At 48.1% G+C, this 27,651-nt stretch overlaps 3 protein-coding genes across 5 annotated transcripts in view; 1 reads left to right on the top strand and 2 right to left on the bottom strand.

The window, feature by feature from the left end:
• ARHGAP4 (Rho GTPase activating protein 4) overlaps positions 1–10,363 on the top strand; it is a 47,184-nt gene extending 36,821 nt beyond the window's left edge. For 2 of the 3 annotated variants that reach the window (XM_081895110.1, XM_081895111.1), the window contains exons 16-23: positions 107–212; positions 322–552; positions 742–818; positions 1,386–1,539; positions 4,359–4,445; positions 4,629–4,784; positions 8,584–8,665; positions 8,784–10,363. In XM_081895110.1, coding sequence (XP_081751236.1) covers positions 107–212; positions 322–552; positions 742–818; positions 1,386–1,539; positions 4,359–4,445; positions 4,629–4,784; positions 8,584–8,665; positions 8,784–9,008 — 1,118 coding nt within the window. In that variant the 3' untranslated portion in view covers positions 9,009–10,363. The remainder of the gene's footprint in view (positions 1–106; positions 213–321; positions 553–741; positions 819–1,385; positions 1,540–4,358; positions 4,446–4,628; positions 4,785–8,583; positions 8,666–8,783) is intronic. The other variant, XM_081895112.1, reaches the window with a different exon arrangement.
• Positions 10,364–10,412: 49 nt separating this feature from the next.
• Positions 10,413–16,934, bottom strand: LOC309360549 (caveolin-3-like). Its single transcript, XM_081895113.1, has 2 exons — positions 16,679–16,934; positions 10,413–11,430 (listed from the first exon to the last, which is right to left on the bottom strand). Exons 1-2 carry the CDS (start codon positions 16,817–16,819, stop codon positions 11,080–11,082), a joined length of 492 nt encoding a protein of 163 aa, XP_081751239.1. The 5' UTR covers positions 16,820–16,934; the 3' UTR covers positions 10,413–11,079.
• Positions 16,935–24,155: 7,221 nt separating this feature from the next.
• Positions 24,156–27,597, bottom strand: LOC309360486 (caveolin-2-like). The gene is made up of 3 exons (XM_081895038.1): positions 27,118–27,597; positions 26,598–26,785; positions 24,156–25,144 (listed from the first exon to the last, which is right to left on the bottom strand). Exons 1-3 carry the CDS (start codon positions 27,268–27,270, stop codon positions 24,994–24,996), a joined length of 492 nt encoding a protein of 163 aa, XP_081751164.1. The 5' UTR covers positions 27,271–27,597; the 3' UTR covers positions 24,156–24,993.
• Between the last annotated feature and the right edge of the window lie 54 nt (positions 27,598–27,651).

Genomic DNA, 27,651 nt, shown 5'->3' on the forward strand with positions numbered 1-27,651 from the left:
ACAAATCCCGACTCAAATGCGGGACCTCATGGCCGCTTTCTTTGTACATGTGTTTATGTGAATCCAAGTCCAATACATGCTGCCCCCTCTGATGGTCTCTTCTCAGAACTTGAATCTTCGGCCGAGCGTATCTCCCACCTCCGGGCTCTCCTTTCCCAGCTCCCCCCTGCTGTGTTGGTGGTCCTGCGGTACCTCTTTGCTTTCCTCAACCAGTGAGTATACAGGTGCTGGGTGGCCAGATGGAGACGGCGAGAGAGAGAGAGAGCGCTCCCTGGGGCTAGGAGGCCCTCCCCTGTAACACACACCTTCTTCCTCCCTCAGCTTGTCTCACTATAGTGATGAGAACATGATGGATCCCCACAACCTAGCTGTGTGCTTTGGCCCTACCTTGGTGACCATCCCTGCAGGCCTGGATGCTGTGTCGGTGCAGCCCCACATCAACGAGGTGGTGAAGTGCCTGATTGTGCATCACGAGGCCATCTTCCCTGGGACCAGCCAACTGCCCGGCCCCCAGTATGAGAAGGTCATGGCCCTGGCTGAGGAGGAGTACTGGTATGAAGGGGCGATGGGGAGAGGGTGGGTGCTGTGAGCAAAGGAGCAGTGAGGGGTTGTTGTGTGTGAGTGAAATTTGCATGTGCTTCAGCGCAGCTGCTAATGCTCATTCCTCCGTCCCACTGGAAAGACCCCTGCAAGGAATTGGTAACTGTCACACTCTCTTATTTCCCTCCTTCTTGCTGACAGTGATGTGTTGCCACTGGAGGCCACAGCGGAGGAGCCTGAGACGGAGGGGACCCCCGAAACACCAGCTAGCGAAGATGGTGAGTGGCGGGGAGTTATGTGCTGCTGGGGTTACCCCATGCCCCAGACTGCAGCCCAGGTGGTAGGACCAAATCTGCCCCTCATCCCAGTTACTGAAGGCAGCGCTACTGGAAGGACTTGGCCTGGGTCACAAAGGCACCCACAGTGACCAGCCCATCTCCAGGTTGTCACAGTAATATTAGGTGAGCACCCCTACAGTATACATTATTCCAACCCATAAAATAACAATGGCCATTTCAGAAGCCACTTGAAATAATATTTGACCTCCTGTTTAATAATGTGTTATGGATGCCCCTTCTTTTTTTTATGGACACGCAAGTACCAAAACTGGCTCGATCTGCTTTGTCACCAAGAATTCTCTGGGGTCATAGTCTAGCTCAGGCTTTGCCTTGGCATCTATCACAAGCAATTGACAACTACCCTGAGGTGGGCGAGGTCTTTGGGAAGAGCCCTCAGTCCTCCGTTTAAGCCACCATGTGTCCTTTTGGGATCTGCAGGAACATCTTTCCCAGACCCAAATTGAGAATATGTCCAGCTTCTGGTCTTGTGCCTTCTTGCCCTCCCAGAGTGTGACTCCCAGTCCGAGACGGTGCCTCGCTCTGTTTCTGCGGTTCAGCATGAGGAGCGCTTTACGCCACAGCGAGTGGGCCCAGTTGGCTGGCGGCGAGGTGAGCGTGGCAACAACCGGGGACTAGTGCCTCCCATTGTCCTGCCTGACAGGTGAGTGGCACACCTTGAAGGGAAGACCTGGGGAAGAGAGTGGCAATTGGCCCGTGTGAAGAGAGTTACTTACTCCTAAACTGTAAAGCTAGGTTTAATGAAATAAGCTGGAGAAGTGGAAGCATCAAGGTAGCCGGGGGTGAAGTCTTCCCGAAGTCCTCTCTGCTAATCAGCCAAAGCACATTCAAAGCACTGGACGAGTGCACTCCCTGGGATGGGTGCTAGAGGGTCCCTAACTCTTCAACTCCCACTGCAGCCCCAGTTCATATCACTATATAGATATGGTAGCTCAGTGACAGAACTTTCCATGTAGAAAGAACCTGGTTTGATCCCTGGCCTCTCCAGGTCCCACCCAGAAGAGAACCCTGGCTGTAATCTAGACAGTAGTGGTCAGTCCATGTAGACAATACTGACTGAGGTGGACCATTGGTCTGATTCATTAAAAGGCAGCTTCCCTGTGTTCCTATGCTGTTGACACTGGGAACGCAAGGGAGGAGCTCCTTCTCAAAAGCCAGTAGAAGCCACGCAGGGCCTGGTCGAGATGAGGGATGTGGCTGGGGGCAAAGAACTAAAGCTACATCCCTGCCCCCCCCCCCCCGCCTAATATGCCACATTCTGGATTCCTCTCCCCTTTGACTGCAATTTACTTTATAAAAAGCCACTTGCTAATTGCATGAATGGCGTCCTGCCTGAATGTTGGGGTGTCTCCACTCTTGGGCTGTTGTTGATGCCCCCCAGCAACTGCAGTTCACTTGTCCTATTTGGAAGAAGGGTTCATTCCCTCCCTCTTGGGGGCGGGTTTGCCAAAAGAAGTTTATGGAAACCTCTGGCACCATCAACTGTCCTATTACCACAGCCTTCGTCTTTATCGTTTCTTTGGGGCTGTCCTACTATATACAGCACCTCATTGTTCCAGGCAGTTGGTTGTGACACCTTGTAAATGCTTTCCTGTTTTGGAAGGGAAACCCTTTCCTTTGCTGAGGTGGCTCTTTTTACTGCTTTTGACAAAAAATGGCTGAAGCCACACATAGCTAATATGCTGGGCCACAGCATGCCGGTTCCTGTGGGTCACTTGTGGGATGAGAAGTGGCGCAAAACGTATGAGTCGTCTAAGCAGGACTACGCAGGGCCTCCCCTGCAGCCCTGAAGCCATGCCTGGACTCAACTGCAGAACAGAAAGGAGCTGTTTACAAGACAGGCCATGTTTACCACTGACCAATAACCACAGCCTGTGGGGAAGGAAAAGGGTCTGTGGCTTCCCTCAGCCCAATTAAGGCTGATATGGATTTCCTTTGATTACTTTGTGGGTGAGTGGGAGCTGGGTTGCATTCTCCTCTCTGTATCATCGGAGTTCTGCATTTTGCCCAGAACCCACAAGTGCAGTTGTGAGTTAAAATGTGCCTGTCTCTTTAAGGAACCTTTTGGCCTTCTTCCAAGAAGCAGCTTTTTACAGAGCTGAAGAGCTGTGATGTTCTGTGATGGTGCTGTGCCAGGCCTGGTCTAGGCATGCAGGAGCCTGAGGTCATAGAGTCCTTAGGTGGCAGATTGGGCTGCATTGGTTCAGGCTGGGGGTGGGAAATGACGAAGAAGAAGAAGAAGAAGAAGAAGAAGAAGAAGAAGAAGAAGAAGAAGAAGAAGAAGAAGAAGAAGAAGAAGAAGAAATTGCAAGTAGAAAACTAACACAGAAGGCTGAGCTAGAACTTTTCTGCCTGCGGTCCTAGATTTTCACGTGCATGGAGTTCTTTTATGTGAGAGAATGTTTTTTAAAAGACAAGTTCCTCCATTTGCAGCCTGAAGTAGCACAATCCAGTCTACCACACTCAGACTCTAGGGCCCTTATTTTGCTGCCTCTATTTATTTAAAAAGTATTCTGCCCTTAAATCATAAATTTCCCGGGTAGATCAACTAACAGAAACACTGAAAAGCAGTGTTTGATATGTTCGTGGCCCAGGGAGCAAGGAGGAGAAATACATTGGAGGTTAAAAGCCTGGTAAAAGCATAAAGGGGTTTGATATAGAAATATATTAGTGTAGGCACCAGGCGAGCCTCCCTGGGGTGAGAATTCCACGAGTGAGATGCCGCTACGAAAAAGATGCTCTCCTCAGGGGCCCTTGGTGGGTTTACCTGATACATAACCTCTGAGGCAATCCCTCAAGTTTCCAGGTCCCAAGCCATGTGGGGCTTTGAAGGTAAGCACCAGCACTCAGCTGCATGTGTAGACCAAGATTCAGAAGGACAGTTCATGGATATTTAGAACTAATGGGCAACAGAGGATCATAAAGGTACTGGAAACAGGTGCCCCGTGATGCTCCTATATAGTGACTTTTTATTTCCAAGATTTATGTGCCATAATGAGGACTAGAGACTTAGGGTGCATACACAACATACATGGAATCGCACAATTTCCTCCAAATAATCGTGGGAACTGTAGTTTGGTAAGGCTATTGGCAATTGTGGCTGTTGGCAGAGTAAACTACAGTTCCCATGATTCTTTGCAGGAAGCAATGGGCTTTAAATATATGCTGTGTATGCTGTGTCAGAAGCTTGTTTGTTTTAAGAAAAATAAAAGGGTAGGGTCCTTACAGCAGTGGGAGTGCTGGGTAGATGCCCCTCTGTGCTGAATAGTTACTTCAGGACTCCCTGTTCCTCATGGGTGGGCTAAGCAAAGTTAGTGTTTGCAGCTCCCCACTGTGGCCGTGCTCTGAGGACCTCTAGAAAGGTGACTGTGGGGAAGCACCTTAGGCTAGCTCGGGAGGAAAATTCCTCCCACCGGCTTTTTTTAACAAGTTTCTATTTCCCCCTGTCGCTTACCCTGGCAGCGAGAAACAATCTAGCCCCCGGAGTTCCAGGTTAGAGATTGACACGGGACCCTCTGTGGATGAGCCGCTCCCTGAACCCGCCAGCAGGTAGGAGAAGGTGTGGCAGACAGACCTCTTCCCAGGAAGTGGCAGCATCTCAGCGCTGGCTGCGTGGTGGAGGATGACGGCACCTGTAGGAACGGTTGCATTCCACCCCAGAGATGGCTGTGCCTGGGCACCTTGGGGCTGGATCCATCTTATAAGCAGATGCTCTTTCTCTCTCTTTCCCAGGCTGCGGATGAATTCGGATGCGGGTGGTGGGGGTCGCCAGCGTGGTGGCGGGAGCAGCCCCATCCGCAAGCTGGCATCGCCCTTCATGGATGGGGGCCGCCTGTCCTTCCCCCTCCTGCAGCCTGCCCACTCCAGGACCTTTCACCCAACTGAAAGGTGAGAGCAATGAAGAAGAAAGCATGGGTAGGTGGGTGAAATTCCTCGTGGTTGCAAATGTACGTTAGATGGATAGCAATCTCTCCATGGATGATCTAGTTGAGATTCCTGCATTGCAGGGGGCTGGACCTTCCAACTCTACAATTCTATGACTCTTGTATTACCAGGTGTCAGGGACTGGCAGGGTTCTGAGGAGTGTGTGGCAGAGGCAGGAGAAGGGCTCAGCCATTTGTGGGGTTTTGTGCCTCCCACGAGGCAGGAGTCGGGGCTGGAGGAAGGGAAGAGGCTGAGCAGTTGGAGACAGGGGAGGAGGTGCAGAACACGCCAGGAGCAGAGGAAGAGACAGCTCCTGAGAGAGGTGGCTGGTAGAATCCCCAATCCCCTCCTTCCTCTTCCCTGCTGTCTCCAAGGACCAGGAGGGGTTCGAAGAGGCAGGCACAGTGGCAACATCCATGGAGGAGAAGCCGCAGGCTGTTTGCACACATCCCATCAGGCAAAAGTACCTAAGTTTGGGTGGAGATGTGGTCGCCATTCTGCTCAACAGCTTGGAGCGCTAGCCTGGGGAGGGGATGCCAGCTGCTTCGCCACCAGAAGCGTATGTGAGTCTTCGGTGCACCTTAGGAGCTACCACAAGTTCATGCTTTGTAATAAAGAATTAAACTGCTGTCTGTCTGCCCTCCTTCAGCTGGGTGTGCTCAGGGCATCAGAGCTCTAGTAAGGTCCATGGGAAGCCCTTGCACAGGGCAGAAGAGAAGGAGGTGGGTTGCTTCTCATTAGAATCATAGAATTGGAGAGCTGGATGGGACCCGGGGCTCATCTAGTCTAGCTTCCTGCAATGCCAGAATTGCCACTAAAGAATCCCTGATAGACGGCCATCCGAACTCTCTTTTGAACCTCTCTTCAAACTGCATTGATGATACCAGAGTGGCCTGGGATCTGGCCATGCAGAAGTGACTCCGCCACTCCGGCAATGTAATAGTCGGGCCTTTGGTTAGATCTACAACCTATGCAGCGGATGAGGTGGCAGAGTCTTGGAGTGGTAAAGTAACCGTAGACATGAGATTCTCATTTTAGACTCAAACATAGGAAGAAGGCTTATAACAAGGAACACCACTGGTCCATCGAGTTCAGTACTGGCTACACTGACCTGCAGAAGCATTGCAGGATCCCTGGCGATGCTGAGGATTGCCCCGGGGATTGCATGCAAAGCAGTTGCTCTGCCACTGAGCTGTGTCGCTGCCCCATGGATGCTTCCTTACGTTAAAAAACAACAAAGCTCACTGCAAGTCGAAATCATATATATATATATATATATATGCTTTCGTAGATTTTCACGGGTACAGGAATGCAGGTTTTGGTGTCCTCGGGTGTCTTCCCGTGTAAAAGTTGGGGTGTCTAGGCGACGTTTCGACGAGGTCTCACTCGTCATCTTCAGGCTGGTACTTTCGGCTTCTTGTTACTGGAACAGAGCAGGATCTCAGTGTTTGAGTTCCTATAAATACTGTTGAGGGGGTGTGGTGTATAGCCTCCAATGTTCTGGGCAGAGAGGAAGTTCCCAGGCTAGTGTGCCTTTTCTTCTTTTGTTCCTTAATTACTTGAGGGATATCTTGAGTGATTTCTTGTGTGATATCCTGAGTACCACTTAGGTGGGTCATTAGGTGTGGATTAGTTGCTAAAGTCTTTGTGTCTTGACCTCTTGAACTTTGTGAAGAGTTTTTCTGAGAAGATGGCTGTACTGCACTTAGCCAGATCTGTGTAGGGATTGCAGGGGGGTGCAGCATCCGGAGGTGCCACCATGGTTTGGCTACTGGATGGTGTCTGTAATTTATCTGTGGAGAGGGTCTGGGTTTGGGTCTGGTGTGGTTGATTGGTGATGGCGTTCTGTGTGCCTCTGGATCTGGTGTCAGTTTTTGTGGGGAGGGCTAATTTCCAGATGTCTGGCAAGCGGGATGTGTCTGCCCAGCCACGTACATTGGACAAACAAACAGACGAATAAATGCACGTATCGCAGAACACAAGAATGCCGTCAAAAAAGAAGAAAAAACTTCCTCTCTTTTCCAACACATGAAAGAAACAGGACACGAAATTAATTTTGCAGATTCCAAATTGCTCTTTAACATGGAACATCACCACAAGAGAATAATCATGGAAGCCATCGAGATAGAGAAACACCCTCACAACATGAACAAGCGTGACGACACATCCCGCTGCACCCCCCTGCAATCCCTACACAGATCTGGCTGACACAGGCCACAAAACCACAGCTCGCCCCTATACACGAAGCCAAGCCAGAGCACAACTAAGTGCAGTACAGCCATCTTCTCAGAAAAACTCTTCACAAAGTTCAAGAGGTCAAGACACAAAGACTTTAGCAACTAATCCACACCTAATGACCCACCTAAGTGGTACTCAGGATATCACACAAGAAATCACTCAAGATATCCCTCAAGTAATTAAGGAACAAAAGAAGAAAAGGCACACTAGCCTGGGAACTTCCTCTCTGCCCAGAACATTGGAGGCTATACACCACACCCCCTCAACAGTATTTATAGGAACTCAAACACTGAGATCCTGCTCTGTTCCAGTAACAAGAAGCCGAAAGCACCAGCCTGAAGATGACGAGTGAGACCTCGTCGAAACGTCGCCTAGACACCCCAACTTTTACACGGGAAGACACCCGAGGACACCAAAACCTGCATTCCTGTACCCGTGAAAATCTACGAAAGCAAATATATATATATATATATATATATGAGAGAGCATTCAAAAATGGTTTTCCTCTGTAGGCAGATTGAAATGGAACAGTCCATTCTGCCATCTCATTCTGCCACTGCTTGAGCGGATCCAGCCATAGGGATCCATTAGTAGGGAAAGAAGAATCAGATGAGCAGCAGAGGTGCAGGTAAGATGATGCTGGAAAGATCAGGGAGAGTTTGGCAAAGTGAGTTTTATGCTGAAGAGAAACAGCTTGCTGAAAACATAAGGAATGCTGGTACTGACACTGTTATGTACTGAGTCGAATAGGATCCAAACTGCAGCAGTCTGATTGGTCCTAGAACAATAGGCTCCAAAAGGCAGCAGTCTGATTGGTCCTAGAACAATAGGCTCCAAAAGGCAGCAGTCTGATTGGTCCTAGAACAATGCAGCAGTATGATTGGTTAGCAGGAACCACCCAATCATGCTCCAGATAGAAGTGAATCCACAACCTGATTGGCTTACAGTAGAATTCCGGAATTAGCCAATCATGTGCAGCCCATTGTGTAAATAATGTATATAAAGCAGATACTCTGAGGGGACATTCATTCATTCCTCCTCACCACTATGAGCTGAATAAAGAGCATGAAATCACTTTGCGACTCTGAGTATATTTCAGACACCATAAGCCTTGTCATAGCAGTGTCAGGAAGAAAGCAAAGGAGGCAGGCAGTACTTGAGTTTGTATGGAACAGAGATCTAGAATAGAAGTAAAGGCATCTTATCTCTGTTAATCTGTTCCTGTGTTGCACAAAGATAAGGAATGTCCCTCCATACACTTGTCATTGTGGTTAGAGAAGTAATTTGCAAAATGCAAAGACACCTTAAGTCTCTAGCATTCTCTTTCCCCAAGGAAATGTGCCCTGTGACCCTGCCCATAACTTCCCATCACTCTGGGAAACGGAAGCGCAGAACAACATAGCTGAGAGGCAAGCAGAAAAGTGCAGAGATTTAACTATGTGGACTAGAATCCTGATGATGCAGTTAGGGACAATAGGAGGTCTTAAATCTGATACTCTCTTCTGTGCTGTTTGCTTTGCCCCAGGCCAGAAGTTAGCCCACGGCCCTGGGGAGTCAACAGCTCAGAGAGGCAGGGGCCGATGGAGAAACGGGTGGAAGTAGATAAGGTAAAGTGCCAATCATTTTCTCTCTGTCACCTAATAGAACATTTCTGTTTCCTCTGCAGTTCCCCCCCCACCTGCCCTGCTCCCTCACCAGTCTTTTTCTCTATTTCACAATTTTTAGGAGGTTGCCAGAAATATGGATTCTGTGTTCAAGGAACTTCTTGGAAAAACTTCTGGCTTGAAGCACACGGGGGCTGAGGATGCCCTCACCTACCCTGAGCAGCCAGAGCCCCCAAAGGGCACCCCCGCTGGCAAGAAGGGAGCCATCCCTGCCAAAACGGTCTCTTCGAACAGGGTGCTCCTGCGGGGCAGAGGGGTCTTCAAATCCTCTGGGAATGGAGAGTGAGCCAGACTTGGGCTGGGGGGAGTGTCCCCAACATGTCTTGCCCAATACTGTGATAATCTTCCCCTTCCCCTTCATCTTCTGAATACCAACTCAGGGCAGATGTGTGAGTGTCTCTTTCTCTCTCTCTCTCTCTCCTGTTACAGAACGATTTGGGAGGGTGGTGATCTGATTTTTATGGGAGTTTAATTTCAAGCCGAATGCGTTAAGCGGAATTTGCTATCCAGTGCCCTTGTGCACCCTGGAGGCGAGTCTGGAAGTTTTAATGTTGTGGATTTGGGAGTGTGTGTGTTGGGGGTGGGGGTGGGGAGCTGCTTTAAACATATGGCAACTTTTAGGATTGTCTGCCCCCACCCATTCCGCCTCTCCTCTGCTACCCATGGTTTGCACTTGGATTTGCATGTGAAAGTGGTGAGGTGGGGGACCAGGGTTCCTTTGGATCTGTTCTTGGCTAAGGGCGGGTGGGTGGGGGGCTAATAGTGACTAGTGTGGGTTACAATGCAAGGTGTTGAAAAGGAGGATTCTCTCTCTTGTATGTGTGTTCTGTTCCTGACATGATTCACACAAGCCCTCGCCAGCTGTGTTCTCTTCTTCCCTCTTCCCTCCCGCTTCCCAAACCCCGCAATGTATCCCTTGGTGCTTCTCACATTTGTCGGATTTGTAAAACTCTCCCCCCCCCCTCCACCTGTCCCTGGTGCAACCTCATCCCTGTGCGCATCACCCTTTTACATTGGGGCAATAAGTAAGGGGACATAGTTGGGGGAGGGCATCCATGTGCCAATATTTCCCTTGCATTCAAGGAAGGTCTACTCTGTTGCTCTCTCTCTCCTTTTTTTAAATAAAAAGTCTGAGCTGTTCAGTATTAATCAGGGCTGTGTGTAACTCTATGCTTTAAAATTCTGTGCCAAGAAAAGCTGAATTCTTCAACCTGTATAAATTATGCAAATCAAGCAAACTTGCGTGGAGTCTCTTTCATAACTTATTCTGCTTGGGCTAGTCAAAAAGAGGGGGAAGCATCTGTACAGAGCTCTGAGATTCCACCCCATGGAAATCTTACTAAGCCACTCCTGTGGCTTCTAAAATATCAACAGGCTTTGGACCACACACTTTCAAGCATATCTTTGCAGCCATTAAGGCTAGAAACTTGCTTTAATTTTTTTTATTAAAAAAATACAGCTGAGATTCTCAGGAAGTGGAATTTGGTGGCCAATACCACATCCTGTGCCTTTTTGGTTCTCTCACAGAATCACAGCATACACACAGCCCTGGTATTGATTCTCTTCTCCATTACCAGAAACAATTCTGTACTGTGATCTCCCCCTGCTGTCTCTTGCAATAAACTGGATTTGTAAACTCTCTGCAGATAGCACCCTCCAGCCGGAATTTTTTATGGAATAAACACGGCACTGAAGGATCTCTTGGGCTTTATTTTCATACCATGCAGATTTGTTTTTGTTTATTTTAACAAAAGGAAAATAGTCACCTTTTTTTCAAAGCAGGAATTGACACTAGTGGCTGAACTTGGATTTTTGTAACTGTGCAGTTGCCACAGTGCTACTGTTTCCCCTGCTTGGAAAAAGAAGTGTTGAAAGGCTGTCCCTGACAGCACACCGTAGCGTTAAAGGGACGAGAGAATAGATGGATGAAACCTTATGTCTTGTGACTGTCAGTCCTAGGAGAGGAAGGAGCTAATCACAACATGAGACATGATGCTTTAATTCTGTACACAAAGGAATTCATACTGTGGCACACAGTGAGACAGAGGGCTGCTTCGTGGGGGTAGAAATAGAAGACAGACAGATGCATGACCCATAGGGCATATCCTACTCAGAACACCTGCCATGCCAGCGTAATTGATGAAGTTTCTGCAAAGTACTTCCCACTAGATTCTGTCATGTGTGTGTGTTTAGGGGCTATTATTTGGATTTCCCATTCCAGACCACCACTTTGGCTTGGCATGTGGAGGACAGGGAGTTAGAGGAATAGCTCCACCAGCCTGAAGCTCCCACCTAGATCAGGCCTCTAGCTGGAGGAAGGCAAACCCTGGAGTCCTGTCCTGGTCCCAAACAGAGCCTCAGTCCTTGGCACGTTCCTTGCGCAGGGCCACTCGGACGTCACCACAGACCTTCCCCACAGCTTCGAAGAGCGGGTCGCAGAAGGTGCGTATGCAGAGGGCATAGCAGCGCCCACAGCACTGCACCTCTATGAAGTAGCTCTTGATGCAAGGCATGGATCCCCAGATATGGCAGAAGGAAATGCAGGCAAAGAGGAAGCCCCAGAGCAGGGCAAGGGGCACGCCCAGGGCCCCCGACAGAATCCGGTAACACCAATACTTGCTGACAGTAAAAGTGGTGTTGCTCGCCTTCCACACCCCGTCAAAACTGTGCGTGCCCTCTGGCTCAGCAATCACATCTTCAAAGTCCACCTGGCAAGGTAGGGAAAAAAGCCATGAGTCAGGCAGGGCTTAATTTTAACCAGGATATGAATTTTAGAAAGTCTTGTTGAGCATCTCTGCCTCTGGGGGAGCTGCAACCAGCCTTGCAGATCTGGGTTCCAGCGTGTGATGGCTAAGTGCTCTTTGCCCTTAGCTAGGCATTTCACACAGCTGCATGTCACAAAATAGCCAGGCCAAAGCAGCTTCTGGTATGGAATGGCTATGAGCAGTGAGACAGCAAGAGATGGTGCTTGTTGAAAATCCCCTCCCCAAAGCCGTTTTTCCTCTTGGAGAAGCTCTAAGCCTGTGCTCACCCTCACAGACATTTGTCTTCTACCCTATGTGGGGAGTTTCAGTCGTCAGGATAGGGTTACGCAACCTCCCATCCCAGCTGTTCCACACAGGAAGCTGCCTTTCCCCATGACAAGTGGCCAACTATGTTTTGTCACACACATTTGCATCATGAACATCTGAAGAGTCAAAAGGAAGCTCTTCATAGTTAAACTATGGAATCCGCTCCCATGAGAAGTGATGACCACCAACGGATGGCTTTAAAAGAGAGTTAGACAAATTCATGACGGACATGGCTAGCAGGAGCTACTTGCCATGAAAGTGCCTCTGAAGAGCATGAGGAGAGGGCTCTTCTGTTCAGGTTCTGCTCACAGACACCTTTTGGGCCCCTGTGAGAACTCGATGGGATCTTTTGTTCTTAGGTGGCCTGTCATTCTGCCCTGGTTCTGCCCCCACTTCTAGAAGAGCCAGGAGGTCCACAATCAATGGGCAGAAATGTACGTGAGGATGAAACACCTTTGGGGAAGATTCTGTCCCAAGCAGGATATCTGCCAGCCGACTGGCCTTTCTTGTTTGTTATTCTGGCTATGTTCTCATGTTTCATTCTTTCTATTTTCCTCAATCATTTACATGGACAAATTTTTAACATACTGCAATGTAGTGATTTTTAAGGCTCTTTGTGGCCTTGGGTCCAGCTTACCTCAAGGATCTCTCCTAACCATATGAATCCTTTGGGCTGTTCAGGTAATCGGGAGAAAAGCTTTGCTTTGGATGGCAATTTCCTGTGTAGAAACCTCAGTGGGCTCCTTTGGCTGGTTCTGTGAAACCTCCTTCCTTGGGAAGCTTGCCTTTACTGGCTCTACAGAGCCTTTACAGAGCTATGACTGTTGTTTAAGCAAACCTATTTAATTTCCTTGCAGAGGCAGACGTCTCATGCACCAAGAAGAGGCACCTGCCTCAGTTAACAGAGTTGAAATCCACCATTAGAGGTGGCAGACAGATCAGACTGATGAGGCCAAACCCAGAGGAACTTCTGGTAGAACCTCCTGGTGCATTGCACCTCCCCCCCCCCATGTTCATTTGTGGGAGAAGGATTGTCATGTAGGTTTTCCGCCCCCAGCACTAAAATAGTCCCTGGACTTCTGTGCAAATGGATCATAATCCATCCTAGAATAGAGAAAGTGTGAATTTACAGACTGCTTTTAATGGTTGGGAGCTGTCCAGGTTCTGCCAAGAAGGGCAGGGTTGGTGCACAGTTGTACCTTGGAAGCTGAACGGAATCTGTTCCAGAAATCTGACTGACTTTCAAAACATTCGGAAACCAAAGTGCAGCTTCTAATTGGCTGCAGGAAGCTCCTTCAGCCAATCAGAAGCCCGGTTGGACGTTGGGGTTCCAAAGAACGTTCGCTAACCGGAACACTCACTTCCAGGTTTGTGGCGTTCAGGAGTCAAAACGTCCAAGTACCAAGGCGTTCGGGATCCAAGGTACGACTGTATTTTAAATCATGAGCAAAAGTCAGATTAAAATGTAAAGAGATGAGAGCAGACCTCCCAAAGGTAGAGCAACGTGATCAGCATTAAGTGGATTAAACGTCAGCATTATCCTTCCAGAGTGCCATTTTCTTTCTTCTTTTCAATCTGTCCTTTTTATAGCCTTGTTAGCTTCCTTGCACGGTGGGATAACCACCCATTGACAGAGTCATAAAGCTAAAAAGAGAACTGCCTCCAGTTCTGCTTCTGAGGGCCAAACATGGAACACAGAGAGAGGAGCTTTGCTTCCCCCACTGCAGTTGGAATGAGCAGACACACACAAAGACACACAGCTGGGAGCCTTGGGGAGTACAATAAACAAACACCACACCACTTGCCTGGTCACCTATGGGCAGTAAGAATTGCCATGAGGTGACCTGGAAGACTGGAAGCACTTGCATAGGGAAAGAGATTTCTTCCTTCTCTTTTCCAGGCTATACATGGGCTAGTAAAATTCAGGAACCCACAGCATTACTGACCATTTCCTTGTCAGTGCACACCACACATTAAAGCACATGGCTTTCCCTGCAAAGCAGTGCTTTTTTCTGGAGGTACTCAAAGGTATGCACTGCCCAGAACAATCCTGAGAACTGTAGTTTTTGAAGGGTGCTGGGAACTGTAGCTCTGAGGTGGGGAAACTACAGTTCCCAGGAATATTTTAGGGGAGTTGTATGCTTTAAATGTATGATGTGGATGCAGGAAAAAGAAGTCACTGGGAATCAAACTCACTTCAGGTGTATGACATACCATATTGGCCGGAATAAGCCTCACTTTTCCCCCCAAATTCCGACCATGAAAAGTTAAAGTGTGTCTTAACTTCGCGACCTTACAAAAATTGGCTTTTACGATATCGCTGCAGACATAGTGTAAAACAGAACTGGTGTGAGTGTCTGCGGAATTTTAAGGGAGCGGCTTATATTCGGGTATTGTCTCTTTTTCCTTTCCCCCCTTGAATTTTAAAAGTGCAGCTTATATTTGGGTACGGCTAATATTCAGGCCAATATGGTAATATGTGGAATATCGCAAGTGTCTCTTTTAGCAATTGGGGGCAAATTAGCTCCTTTTAATCTAAACTACCTCACAGGGCTGTTGTTATGCTGTCAGGATTGCTCTGAGCAACATGCAGGAAGGATGGATAAACAAGGAATCAAGTGAGGAAGCTAGCTGTCTTTTTTATACAACAAATAGGTGAGGTTATAGTAAGTCCACTGGGAGATGAAGATTGCATTACTTATTCTTAGGGCCTCCTCCACCCTGCCCCAGTTCCTGAGGACAACTGGAGTGGCAAGCCAGGGTCCCAGGCCACTCCCCCTCAATATAATGGACAGCAAATCATATGCCCCTGATTTGGCACCGAAGAGCATTTCTCAAAGGGCCCCATGGCCACCAACTGCCAACTCCTACCTGTGAACTCCCATGAGCCTCTGGTGCTTGGGAGAAATGAACGCGGATATGGGTCTGAGTTACAGAAATAGCCACCACTCTGAATTTTTTGGAGGTGACCAATTCTTTCTAAAGATGAACTAGGAGGAAGCGACTGCCACTATGGGCTGAAGGACTGTTCCAGCTGCCTTTGAGATCTCCCATTCACTCTCCTGTTTTAATTCTATTCCACAAAAACATTATTTCATGTTTATGGAAATTTTAGCTGTAGGTAGCTTTGCAGTCCTGCACCTGAGGCTCATGTCTTTGGAATAAATGCAGTGAGTGTGTCAGCTAAGGCATCTGCACTCTGTTTCTGGCTCAGTGAGAGGTCCAGTATATTGGCCATTCTCTCTCACTGCCCTTAGGCCACAAACTGCCTCCTACCTCTTTCTCCCTCCCTCTTCAAATCCTTTTCACAGCCCACCTTTTCTGCGAAGACCTAGCTGACTCTTCCTCCCCTGCCGTGCCATCTTCACTCCAGCTGCCCCAAAGCCATCCCTTGGCAACTAAGGGCTTATCCACACTTCGGCTTGTCCTGCGCCGAGAAAGCAATGGGTCTGGGTGGTTGCCCTGCTCCTTTCCCAGGGAAAGCCACTCTAGCTCTAAATCGGAGCAAATGGCAATCTGCAGAAAACCCAAGCTGCCTTTTGCTCCAATTGAGTGCTAAAGAGCAGGGGAAAGCAGCGGCACAAGAGGAAGAATGGATCAGCCCTACCTGTCCACAAGGACGTTGTTCTGAAACAAATATAAGCACTGAATGGACAGCAGCATTCGCTTAATGGCCATATCCACCCAGACACAGGGCTCAGCCACACCTCTGTGGTCCTAAACCTGCCCTTTACTGCTGTAACTTGATTGACGTTTGTTCCAGTTCAGCAGTAAAGAGCGGGCTTTCCTGGGAAAAGCAGCAGAACAAAAGAAAAACCTCTCGGATCAAGGGAAGTGTGGGTGAGCCCACAGACAAAAGGATTCTTGGAGAATCTACTCTCTTTCCCCGTAGCAAATAGCAACAGACTTTGGGCTTTTGTCTGTATGGGCTTTTTGTTGGTGAAGTGCTTCATGGATCGAGTGCAGAAGAGCTTCTGCTGTTTATACTGGAAGGAGAAAGGGCTTTAAAGAGACCTTTGCCTGGGTCTCTCCTCAGGAGAAGGAGGGAAAGGGTGGGTCAGTGCTGGGACCCAAATGGGAAGCACTTGAGGGCCACATTTGGCCCCAAACAGCCACTGACCTATTCTTCATCTAAGTAACTGCATTTGCTGCTCATCACTACCCATCCCTATTCTTATGTTCTCGCCTTGCTATATATATTATGAACAACAACATTAATGTCCTGCCTTTCTGCCACAATACGAGATGCTCAAGGCGCTTTTAGATTGTATGTTCCATGGGGCATACATGCCACTCTCCCTTTTTTTAGGGGAGTTTTGTGCCATAGCAGAGATGAGCAGAAGGTTGATCAGGATCTACAGGTATTGCAGTAGGTCCCAATTGTTTTCACAACAGCTGCAACCCACCCACCCCAGAGAGGCTGGTGAAACGAAGAAAGCTTGCCAAGGAAAGGAGGGATGGGTCTTCTGCCTGAAAGGGCTGTGAGCTCAATTCTGGCACTGAAAAGAAGCTCTTCAGAGGAGCACTGTCCCTTAATCTCCCCCTCTCTTTACAACTTTTGCACCCGGCTCCTGCTTGTGGACTTTGGGGTTCTGGGGAGGTGGATGGGGGACAAAGCACATCCCTCAAGTTTTAAGTCTCACTTGGTGCACAAATGAATATCGTAAGGGGGAGGGTAGAGAGCACACTCTGCTTTCTTTAAGTTACTGCAAAGGAGCATTGGTGCTATCTGCAGAAGGAATTTTCTCTTTTGTTACTGGGCTATTTTTGAAAGCACCCCACCCCCACCTCCTTGCCCCATCTGCTCTCAGTCTAAAGGGAACTTCATCATTTTGCATCCTCAGGAGTGTGCTTCTTTCTGCCATTAAAATAGGAATGCTCTCACCTTTACCACTTCTTGGTTGATCTGCTTGGGGTCTCTTTCCACCAGATCTATCTCTTTGGTGAGGGGGTCCCGGGAGTCTATCTTCCCCAGGGTCACTTCTTCTTCTTCTTCTTCCTCTCTTCCTCCTCCTTGCTGGGCCATGGCTCCAGGCCGTTCCCTGCTTAGCTCCTTTCGCTCTGAAGAGCGCCAGCCAGTTGTCACTGGCTGTCAGGACGGAGCTCCCTCTCCCCACCTGCTGACTCCGTCTGGACTGCCGTCCACAGATAGGGGAGTCTGTTCTGAAAATAGTCTGCTTCAAAGCCAGAATGCATCTGCCTCTAGGGTAGGGCAGAGGTTTTTTTTGGTAAGGCTTAGTATAGTTTATGGTATAGTTAATGGCTCTATCCCTTTTTTATTTCATAGCATAAAATAATTGCAATCGAATGTTGCTATGAAGGGTCTCTGTCCAGGGTCCATCCAGCTGAAAAGAACTATCCATGTGGCAGCCAGGATTTCAGAAAAAAATTAAAGGGTATCTGTCATATCTGGGTCACCTATATCTTGTTAAAATGGAAAATATCTCTCCTCCCTTTTTCTTTTGCTCCTGATTACAGCACAGGGAAACTAATCACCTTAAATGTTAAAGGACAGAGGACCCATAGATTAGATTACTGCACTGCATTAAACACGGGGCTGCCTCTGAAGAAAGTTCAGAAACTTCAGCTGGTGCTGAATTCAGCAGCCTGGTTGCTCTGGACAGGATGGTTTGAGCATATAATGTTGATCCTGGTCTGACTGCACTGACTGCCAGTTAGTTTCCGGGTTCAATTCAAAATGCTGATTTTGACCTATAAAGCCTTAAAAGTCTTAGGATTGCAAGATCTCAAGGGCCAACTCTCCTCATATGAACTGACTAGGATCCTGTGGTCATCATATGAGGCCCTTTTTGTGTGCCTCCTCTGTGAGAGGCCCAGAGGGTTGCAGCACGAGACGGTCTTTTCTGTGGTGGCTCCTCATTTGTGGAATACTCTTCCCAGGAAGGCTCACCTGCTGACACCATCATTATATATCTTTAGGTGCAAAGCAGCTGCTTGCTTCTGCAACCAGGCTTTGGCCTTTGAGAAGTGAAGTAATCGAAGAGAATTTAAAGTACGAAGGTGGAAGCATTGTTGTCCATGGTGTGCTCTCTGCAATGCATTAAACACGGGGCTGCCTCAGAAACCTCAGCTGGTGCTGAATTCAGCTACAGCAAAGGCAGCATTTTTCCACCTCTGCCGTGCTAAACAGTGGGTCCTTTACCTTTCCCGCCCTGATCTTGCCACTCTGATCCACGCGACTGTCACCTCCAGGCTTGATTATTGTAATTCGCTCTACATGGGGCTGCCCTTGAGACTGACCCAGAAACTCCAGCGGGTGCAGAATGCCGTGGCGAGGCTCCTTATGGGGGGGTCCTTGCCACAGGACCACATTCATCCAGTGCTTTACCAGCAGCACTGGCTCCCGGTGGAGTACAGGGTCAGGTTTAAGGTGCTGGTTTTAACCTTTAAAGCCCTATATGGCCTCTTACTTATGGGACTACCTTTCCTGGTATGCCCCGTGGAGGACCTTATGGTCCACAAATAATAGCACCTTGGAGGTCCTGGGCATCAAGGAGGTTAGGCTGGCCTTGACCAGGCCTGGTGGAACGCTCTGTCACAAGAGACCAGGGCCCTGCGGGACTTGACATCTCTCCGCAGGGCCTGCAAGACGGAGCTGTTCCGCCGGGCCTTTGGTTGGGTCCCAGTCTGACCCCCCCTCTTTCTACAAGACCTTCATGGAAGTGGCCTCTCTAACTCTTCCCACCGGCCTATATAAGACCAGCACAAATAGCTGGGCCTGGTGAGCGCTGAATGTTCCCAACCCCTATACTGTAGTTATAGTTTGTGAGTTGCCATCTGATTTTATTCTGATTTTAATTTGATTTTAAGCTGTATTTCAATCAATTGTTTGATTTTATGTTTTAATGTATTATATACTTTGATGTTAGCCACCCTGAGTGCAGTCTTGGCTGGGGAGGGTGGGATATTAATAATAATATTTATTTATTTATTTATTTAAGGTGGCTTTTCAAGCGTGATGTCAGCCTTAGAAAACTGTGAATATGGATGCACATGGACATGTGAGTTGTGGGGCAAGGGACCAACATGGGGCTCGAATTCACAACCCTGAGATTAAGAGTTTCACGCTGTACTGACTGAGCTATCCCACGTATCTATCATTTTCAGATTGTGTTCAATCATAACCCAGCAAATTTGGGCTGCAGAATTAAAGCTGATTTGGAGCTCTTGCAAAAGAAACCAATTTCCCCCAAAAATCCAACTTGTTGTAATAAGAAAAGTGACAGGAAAATGCCCTGGAAAGTGTGGGATAATGCTCATTTTGACCCAACATCATTTCCACAAACCAATCAGGACGACTGTTGATTGATCAGGTCATCTGGAAGTCACTTTAGTATCTTGCAGCAAAAATAACAGTCTTGTTGTCACCTTAAAGACCAGCACATTTAATAGGGCATATATATTTGTAGAATTCAATCCACATCATCAGATGCATGAAGTGTTACCCTGAAGTGTAGCAGTAGGTGTTCATGTGTGTCTAAACACATACACTTGTACACATACATACACATACATACATACATACATACATACATATTTTGGAGGGGAGAGATTGTAAACTGTGATGTCAAAGGGAAATGAAATGCAGAGAAGTACAAATGATGATACTTATGTTGGCTGTTTGCAGATTAGTTGCACTGCAGAAGGCGTGCTGGGGAGACCACACATTACAAGGAACGCAAAAATAACTTTTGCTAGGTTTTAATAACAAAAACAAAAACTCCTTTTACATTAATTACAATATATCAATAAGCATGACCCAGCCCATCTACCAGGGTACTGAGAGAGTCAGGTGCTGCTATTTATATACTATACCCAACAGCTTAATGAACATAACTTAACAGCACCTGCTATACTGCTTCACAGCTGTAATACTAGGTCACGTTATTTGCTCTGGCCCTTAAAGAAATACACATCTTGTGGAACAATAATGAACCTTCAAATTTAAAGAGACCATTCAACATTTCCCCTGCGGTTCATTATTGTGGAACAAAAACATAAAGCATATTTTTTACATGTCTTTCATGTGTAACCTTTGGAAGTGCTTTAGTAAAAATGTCCGCAATTTGATTGTCACCTGGAACATATAGGTAAAGGTAAAGGTACCCCTGCCCGTATGGGCCAGTCGTGTCCGACTCTAGGGTTGTGCGCCCATCTCACTTAAGAGGCCGGGGGCCAGCGCTGTCCGGAGACACTTCCGGGTCACGTGGCCAGTGTGACGAAGCTGCTCTGGCGAGCCAGCGCAGCACATGGAAACGCCGTTTACCTTCCCGCTATAAAGCGGTACCTATTTATCTATTTGCACTTAAGAGTGCTTTCGAACTGCTAGGTGGGCAGGAGCTGGGACCGAACGACGGGAGCTCACCCCGCCGCGGGGATTCGAACCGCCGACCATACGATCGGCAAGTCCTAGGCACTGAGGTTTTACCCACAGCGCCACCCGCGTCCCCACCTGGAACATATTGAAATACAATTATTTTGTCAGCAATTAGTTTCTTTACAAACTGTAAATGTAATCTTAAGACTAGTGCACTGCGTATTGGTCTCTGAACACAGGATAGCGAGTCTGCTCTGGGAATCAAGGTAACTTTTTACTGATAGTGTTACTTGCATCTGTAGATCTGCAAATACTTGCAGATACCATTTTATATCATGAATGGCCTGAATGCATGCACATAATTCACTCTCTGTTGTGGAGAGACAAATAATAGTTTGTGTCTGGGACTTCCATTCAAAGGGACACCTGTTATAACAGAACACCATACCAGACACACCCCTGCAATTATTTTGTTCCACTGCATGAGATGCATCGCAGAAAATTTCAAAACCATTGTCAATACTTGACGTAAACTGCAATCTATAATGTTTACAATGTTGAAGGTATGTTACAACGCTCTTAAGGGCAGAGAAGCATTGCGTAGTGGGCTTTTCCACAAATTTTGCTAGAAAGTGAAAAGCATAAGTTATATCTGGTCTCGAGATTCTTTGAATGAAATTTAGCTTGCCTATAGCAGAATGATACAAAGTTTTGTTAGGAAACCACACACCATAGGTGTTTTCTTCCCATTTGCATTTTTTAAACATAACATTTCAATAAGATCATCAATTTTTACAGTTTGATGAACCAGAAAAGATCCATTTTTGCCTTTCTCAATTTGCATGGATAAGTAATTGTTAGCTATGTCTAATTCTACAACATCAGGTTTGTTCTGTAACTGTGATACTGCCTGTTCATATTCCTGTTTAGTTTTTGTAGAAATTAACACATCATCTACATACGCACATATTTTTGTTACAGTTTGCCCTTTCCTTTATAAACACACAATTGTCTGCTTTTCCTTGTGAAAAACCAATATCCAGCAAGTCTTTTGCTAAAGTTTGGTGCTAATTCCTTCCACTTTGGTGCAGACCATAAAGGCTGTCTACACAATACATTTAAAGCTCATTATTTCCCCACAGAATCTTGGGAACCGTAGTTTAAGGGTGCTGGGAATTATATATTTGTGAGGGGTAAACTACAGATCCCAAGATTCTGTGGGGGAAATAATGGGCTTTCAATGTGCTATAAATGTATAGGGTGCCTGCAGCCTTACATTGTGGACAGTGACCATTCCCAAAAACCACTTGTGTTGATTACACACCTTGGCACCTTGGCAATTTTCACATGGTGTGATAAAAATCTATCATGCTGGTTCAGTTCACAAGTGACAGAAGCAAGTGAGACTCTCAATGAACTGTAATTCATCAGTGTTGTTGCAGTCTCTTTTAAAAGTTGTTTTTTTCTATTATGACCAACTTAAGATCAGCTTGCAGATAGTGTCCTAGGAGACACCTACAAGTACCTTGTACTTCACAGGGTTACTGTGAGGTCAGGTGTGTCAGAGATCATGCAGCCAATCTAAAGTCAGTGGAGCAAAACAGTAACAGATGAGCCAATTGGGGCGGGGGGGGGCAGCTGCTCTAAGAACTGTTGCTAAAGCTGCTACTAGAAGTTTAAAAGTCTGTATCACTAGACATGGGGGAGAAATCTGATTCTGTTCACATTTAAAGCTGAACTTAAAAAATCTGTACTTTTTGAAACATCTGAACCAAATCCTTTGAAATTCACACTTCTCTGGATTTTGGAATGCAGTGCTGCTGTCAATATTGTTGTTGACATCCGTCTGTCCTGAGAGACAATGGAGTGTGCCTCCAGGGGTGAAGTCAAACTGCTGTGTTGGCAGCACTGAAGTGACTTCCCTGGGGTACAAGCCTAGGCAGTGTGTATGGAGGTCCCAGGCTGCCCTCGAGACCCCCCCCCACCTTGGCCTCACTAGTGTGGTCCAAAGGAAAGCAGAGCAAGGCGTTTGGCACCAGCTTGGCCGCAGGAGTTGCTGGAAGGAGGTGTACAAGGCACCATCCAACCAGTTCAGATTTGCCCTACAGCTGAGGGAGAGGCAGTGAAGAGGCCCCACGCAGTGTGCCCCAGACCCATGGGTGGCTCGCCCTGCCCCAGCTGCAAGACGCGCGCACCACACCAGGCACCTGAACGGCTAGCTATGGTATGTTGCTGGTGAGAGGCTGCTAGCTCTGCAGGCAAGGGGTGGCATAACTGGGCTCCTGAGCCCCACAGGGTTGCCGCAGAAAGAATGTTGTTGGTTAAGAAGAAGAGAAGAAGAGTTTGGATTTGATATCCCGCTTTATCACTACCCGAAGGAGTCTCAAAGCGGCTAACCATCTCCTTTCCCTTCCTCCCCCACAACAAACACTCTGTGAGGTGAGTGGGGCTGAGAGACTTCAGAGAAGTGTGACTGGCCCAAGGTGACCCAGCAGCTGCAGGTGGAGGAGCAGGGAATCGAACCCGGTTCACCAGATTATGAATCTACCGCTCTTAACCACTACGCCACACTGGCTCTCCAGTTAAGGGAGCTGTGGACTCAAAAAAGTTGAAAACCTCTGCTCTATGTTATGAAAACTATTCCTATGAGGAAATTGATAGAGATGCGTTTTTCTCCTTCTCTCATTGTATACAATGAAGCCGAATGTTGGAAGATTCAGGCAGAGAAAGAAAGCACTTTTTCATACACCACATAGTTAAACTATGGAACTCACACCCACAAGAAGTAGTGATGGATGGCCACCAATTTGGATGGCTTTAAAAGAGGATTAGACAAATACATGGATAAGGCTATTGTCTACCTCCACTGCCAGTTAAGCCTTTGATTTCCAGTTGCTGGGAATCGCAATTTGGGAGTGGGCTGTGGCATTTGGTCCTGCCACTGTGAAAGCAGGACACTGGACTAGACGGGCCATTGGTCGGGTCCAGCAGCCTCTTTTTATAACAAAACCACAGTGGTGGGCAGCTGCGGCTGGCATTGAGTGCAACTGTACAGAGCTATAGAAGGGCTCCCAGCCAAGTCCGAGACATGGCTGGGAAAGGGAGGTATGTGCTCGTAATGTTACCCTTGCTCCATAAGTGCACGCAACAGGCTTGCTGCCAGCCAGCGTTTCCAGGGGTACCACGATGATGGGCATCAGCAGCTGAAGCATACAGTGTTCCTGGCAGCAGCGTGGCATTTTAAGGTGTGGTTCCTGGCACTATCTCTGTCATCTGCCTGTGGGTATTAGAATAGCAAGGGGCTGCCGGAGAAGACAAACAGACTCCTACTGCAGTTTTATGCACACTGGAATCCAGCGGGTCTTACATCTGAGCAAACTCAAGACTGAATTGGGCTCCGTCTCACACAAGATGGAGAGAGGTGTGAATTGCAATCTCCACATTCTTGTTAACTTCCATCTGCCCACCAGCCATTCCTCCAATACCCTCCAACTACCCTGTTTTAAGCGGGACACTCCCTGCTTCTGTTTGGATTTGGGAATGTCTTGCTTTCCCCCTCCAGCACCACTGCCACTGAGCTCAGGGAGGTCGAGCCTCTCTATGGCTGCCACTGCCAGCCTCCTCCCTCGGCAGCTCCTAGCAGCCTCTGGAGAGCCTCTGGAGAGCTCCAAGTGACGCGCCAGCGGACAAGAGGTGTGCCGCCACCGCCACTTTTTCTCCCTGCCACTTCTGTCTCCAGGTCAGGGCTGATCCAGGAGTGGAGCTGCAGGATGTTGTGGCCCCCACAGCTTTCTGGAATGCTGGAGCCCAGTAGAGGAGAGGCCTGGTGCTGCTGCCACTCCTTTTCCCTGTCCCTTCTGCCCCCAGCGTTTTGATGTCCCAAATCCAAAGTTAAGGCTGCTGGGGGATATGTCCTCTGCAGCCCCTCTGTGAGGCACAGAACCTTTTCCTCCTTCATCCCATCCCTTTAACACCCGTTTGTGCCTGGCTTGCCAGAACAGAACCAAAAGAATTCAAACACAAGGGGAAGCAAATCAACTTTTTTGTTTTATTAAATAAAGGGGGAGACGATGACAGAGTTTTACATTTCAGCGATTGCTGTGGGAGGAGGGGCTGGAGGGAGCAGGGGCTGCCTCCCACAGAAATGAACATATCTTCTCCCAGAGCCCAGCGTTGGGTCTGGAGTTGCCCTAGTCCCCCTCCTGCCGCCCCCCCCCATGCAAAATGTCAGAAGGCTAATCCCAGCGTTACTTTTCCTGGAGGAGATTCTTATGTGGGCTGTCAGTCTGGGTTAGGCCAGAGATGGCTGGACATCAGCTCCCATCAGCCCCAGACAGCATGGCCAGTAGCCGAAGACCGTCTTGTGTGCAAAGCCAGGTGGATCCCCATCCTTGTCTCTGAGATACTAACCGACAGATGAGCCAGCTAGAATCTCAGGGATGGAGGAGGGTAGTTTTGAAAGTTCCTCACCTGTTGTTGTTGTTATTATTATTAAAAAATGTAGGCCACCCTTCATCCAAGGATCACAGGGAGGACTATGGAGAGTCCACTCCTAGAATAATGTGGAATTCTTTCTGCAGGTCTGGACAAAGCAGGGGCATGACAATAAGAGAATAGAATACGGATGTTTCATTTTGAGACTTCTCTCTGAAGCACCATTCCCCTCGTCCTCCGGCCTCCTTGTCTTCCTTCCCTCTGACCTGCTCCCTCGCCCACAATTCCCCTTTTCTGACCCAAGGCTAAAAGCTCCCTGTGAGTTCTACTCTCTGCTGTGAAATTCAGCCTGTTTAGTGGATCTGAGTGAAATGGGAAGGAAAGTCTTTGGCACGTGGGTCTTGGAGGGGGGAGGCGGCGTCTCTGTGTCACTTCTGAGTAACGGTGAGGTAGATGGCGCTGCAGCAGCGGCCCAGACTGGTGAAAAGTGGGGCCACCACAACATCCAGGATGCTGGACCAGAGAGTGCGAACTGGAGGCATTGCCATTGTGCAGAGCTGGATACAGGGCATCACACACCTGAGAGAGGAAGAGGGGAGAGATGTGGCTGGCAGCCTCCAGGAAGCAACACAGCACCCAACATTTAGACTCCAGTTAGGCAACCTAAGGGCCAATATATACTCAACCTACAGCATTGTTAATAAGAATGTCTTCGACTGCAGGCAGGCAACCTGTGAGATCAGGGGTTGTAGCCAACACTAGTCCTACTCAGAGTAGAAATGTTTTATATTTGTTTTATGGTTCTCTTTTGTAAGCGATATTGATAATCTTGATCTAGATTTAAAATACACATTTTCAAATAAATAAATAATTTTTTAAAAGAATAATAAAAAAGAGTAGAAATGCGTGGACATGGCTAACTTAGGTCCATGACTTTCAGTGGGTCTACTTTGTGTAGGCCTGGCACTGGATACAACCCTGTGTGCAGCCTCAGACACCTCCAGAAGATGGCTACCATTCTTCCAACTTTTTGAAAGAAGGAAGGCTCCTTTCTGGTTCATGTCCTTCTTTTCCTGGGTCCCACCAAGTGACCAATTTATTTAGCATTTCTGTCTTCAGATTCCTCCAATCCTCATATCAGTGTTAGGCAGACAGTACTTATCTGCTCCCCCAACTAGCAGAACAAGGACATCACACAAACAGTAGGTGCTTCCAGATCTAGTGTACAGTGGTACCTCGGGTTAAGTACTGAATTCGTTCTGGAGGTCCGTTCTTAAGCTGAAACTGTTCTTAACCTGAAGCACCACTTTAGCTAATGGGGCCTCTTGCTGCTGCTGCTGTGCCACTGCCACACGATTTCTGTTCTCATCCTGAAGCAAAGTTCTTAACCTGAAGCACTATTTCTGGGTTAGCGGAGTCTGTAACCTGAAGCGTATGTAACCTGAGGTACCACTGTATTGCTATTTTGCAGATCAGATTCAGTCACATCCTGGCAAATTCAGGTTGTGCAATTAAAAGTGGATTTGGCAGTCTTGTGCAACAAACTCACTTCGCCTGCACACAAATGAAGACCCCAAACCTCTCACTGGTGTGTGAGTGCTGGACACACATGTGGGTTGCGACACATACTTTAACACCAACTCCCTCTGGGATAAGTGTTTGGCAAAGTGACTTTTAAGAGATTTGTTTGTCATTATTAGTCCACTCCCTGAAGCACCCACAAAACTACAGGACAAGTCAAGTCAAAGTGCTAGAAGAGCCTCTGTCCACCTGGGGCCCTCCAGACATTTTGGACTACACCCCCTATCAGCCCAAGCCAGCAATGAGGCTGATGGGAGTTGTAGTCCAAAGGGCCTGGAGCTTGGCAAAGTCTGTGTTAGAGTAACACAGCCTCCTCCTGTTGGTAGTTCCCCCAAGTAACCACTAGAATTAGCCTTGCTAATGGTCAATGAATGTGCAACCAACTGGAAGCAAGAGGCTGGTCGTGAGCCAAGGGGCAAGAGGAGGCAGAGCAAAGGGGGCAGACCCTCACCAGATGTGCAGGCAGCCTAGGCAGGCAAAGAGAAAGCCCGAGAGCAGGGAGACGGGCACAGCACACAGCAGCGAGATGATGCGGTAGCACCAGAGGCGCGAACTCTCAAAGACGATGTCGCTCCAGGTCCAAACCCGGTCAAAGCTGCGAAACGAGGAAGGTTCAGCAAGAATGTCGGAGAATTCCAGCTGCCGGGAAGAACAAGGGAATCTGGTCACTGAAGATTCTCCAGCGAAGAGAGAGAATGTTGTGAGGCAGAGCAAAGCATCTTGGGACCAGGAGGACCCATGCCGTCTCCTTCTGTGTGGTTCTGGGGCATGTAAGGAGCAGCAATCAGCAAAGGGGGTGGAGAAGAATCAGTTGTGCTGCAGGTGAAGGGCTGGGAGGAGTTTGGGGGTGAACAAGGATACACCTCCCACCTTGGGTGGGTAGGAGAGAGCTGCACCCTTAGATTTTAGGAAGTCAGAATTTAGGCATTCCCACCCCACCCCAAATCAGGCAGGTAAGCTCCCTTTGTTACCTTCAGGTGCTGGTTGATCCCACGCGGGTCCCGAGGGTCTGCTTTGGGTGGTGTGTTGATAGCGGACTGCAGGAACATGGGAGATCCTGGCTCCTGCAAATGAGGGTCTTCTGGATCCAACTTGCACTCAATCAGATAATCGTTATTGATCATCCTGCGAGGAGGGAGAAGATCAGCACTCGCAGGCACTGCTGCTCTCTCAGAAGGGGGGATCCAGTAACGCTGTCAAGCACCTCTTTATAATTCTGCCTCTCACCCTTGCACTCTTGTTGCATAGGCTTCGTGTTTTACTGAAACTGCCTTGTCTGTTCTTATTTAACCTGCCTGTCCACTCTTCACTTGCACAGTATTTCTCTCCATCTGTGTGCAGGAACTTGACTCCAGTTCTATTCTCAGCCTTGGCCAACATAGATTGGAGGGCGAGGGGAGTCGAGGAGGGAGGATCTCAGCAGTTGCACGCCTCCGCCTGGTATTTGCAGCCATGGGGCGAGCGAGATGCATTGGGACAAGGGGTATAAATATGCCACCGTCCCA

Source organism: Podarcis melisellensis (assembly GCF_964234715.1).
Source record: "Podarcis melisellensis genome assembly, chromosome: 17".
Classification (NCBI taxonomy): Eukaryota; Metazoa; Chordata; class Lepidosauria; order Squamata; family Lacertidae; genus Podarcis; species Podarcis melisellensis.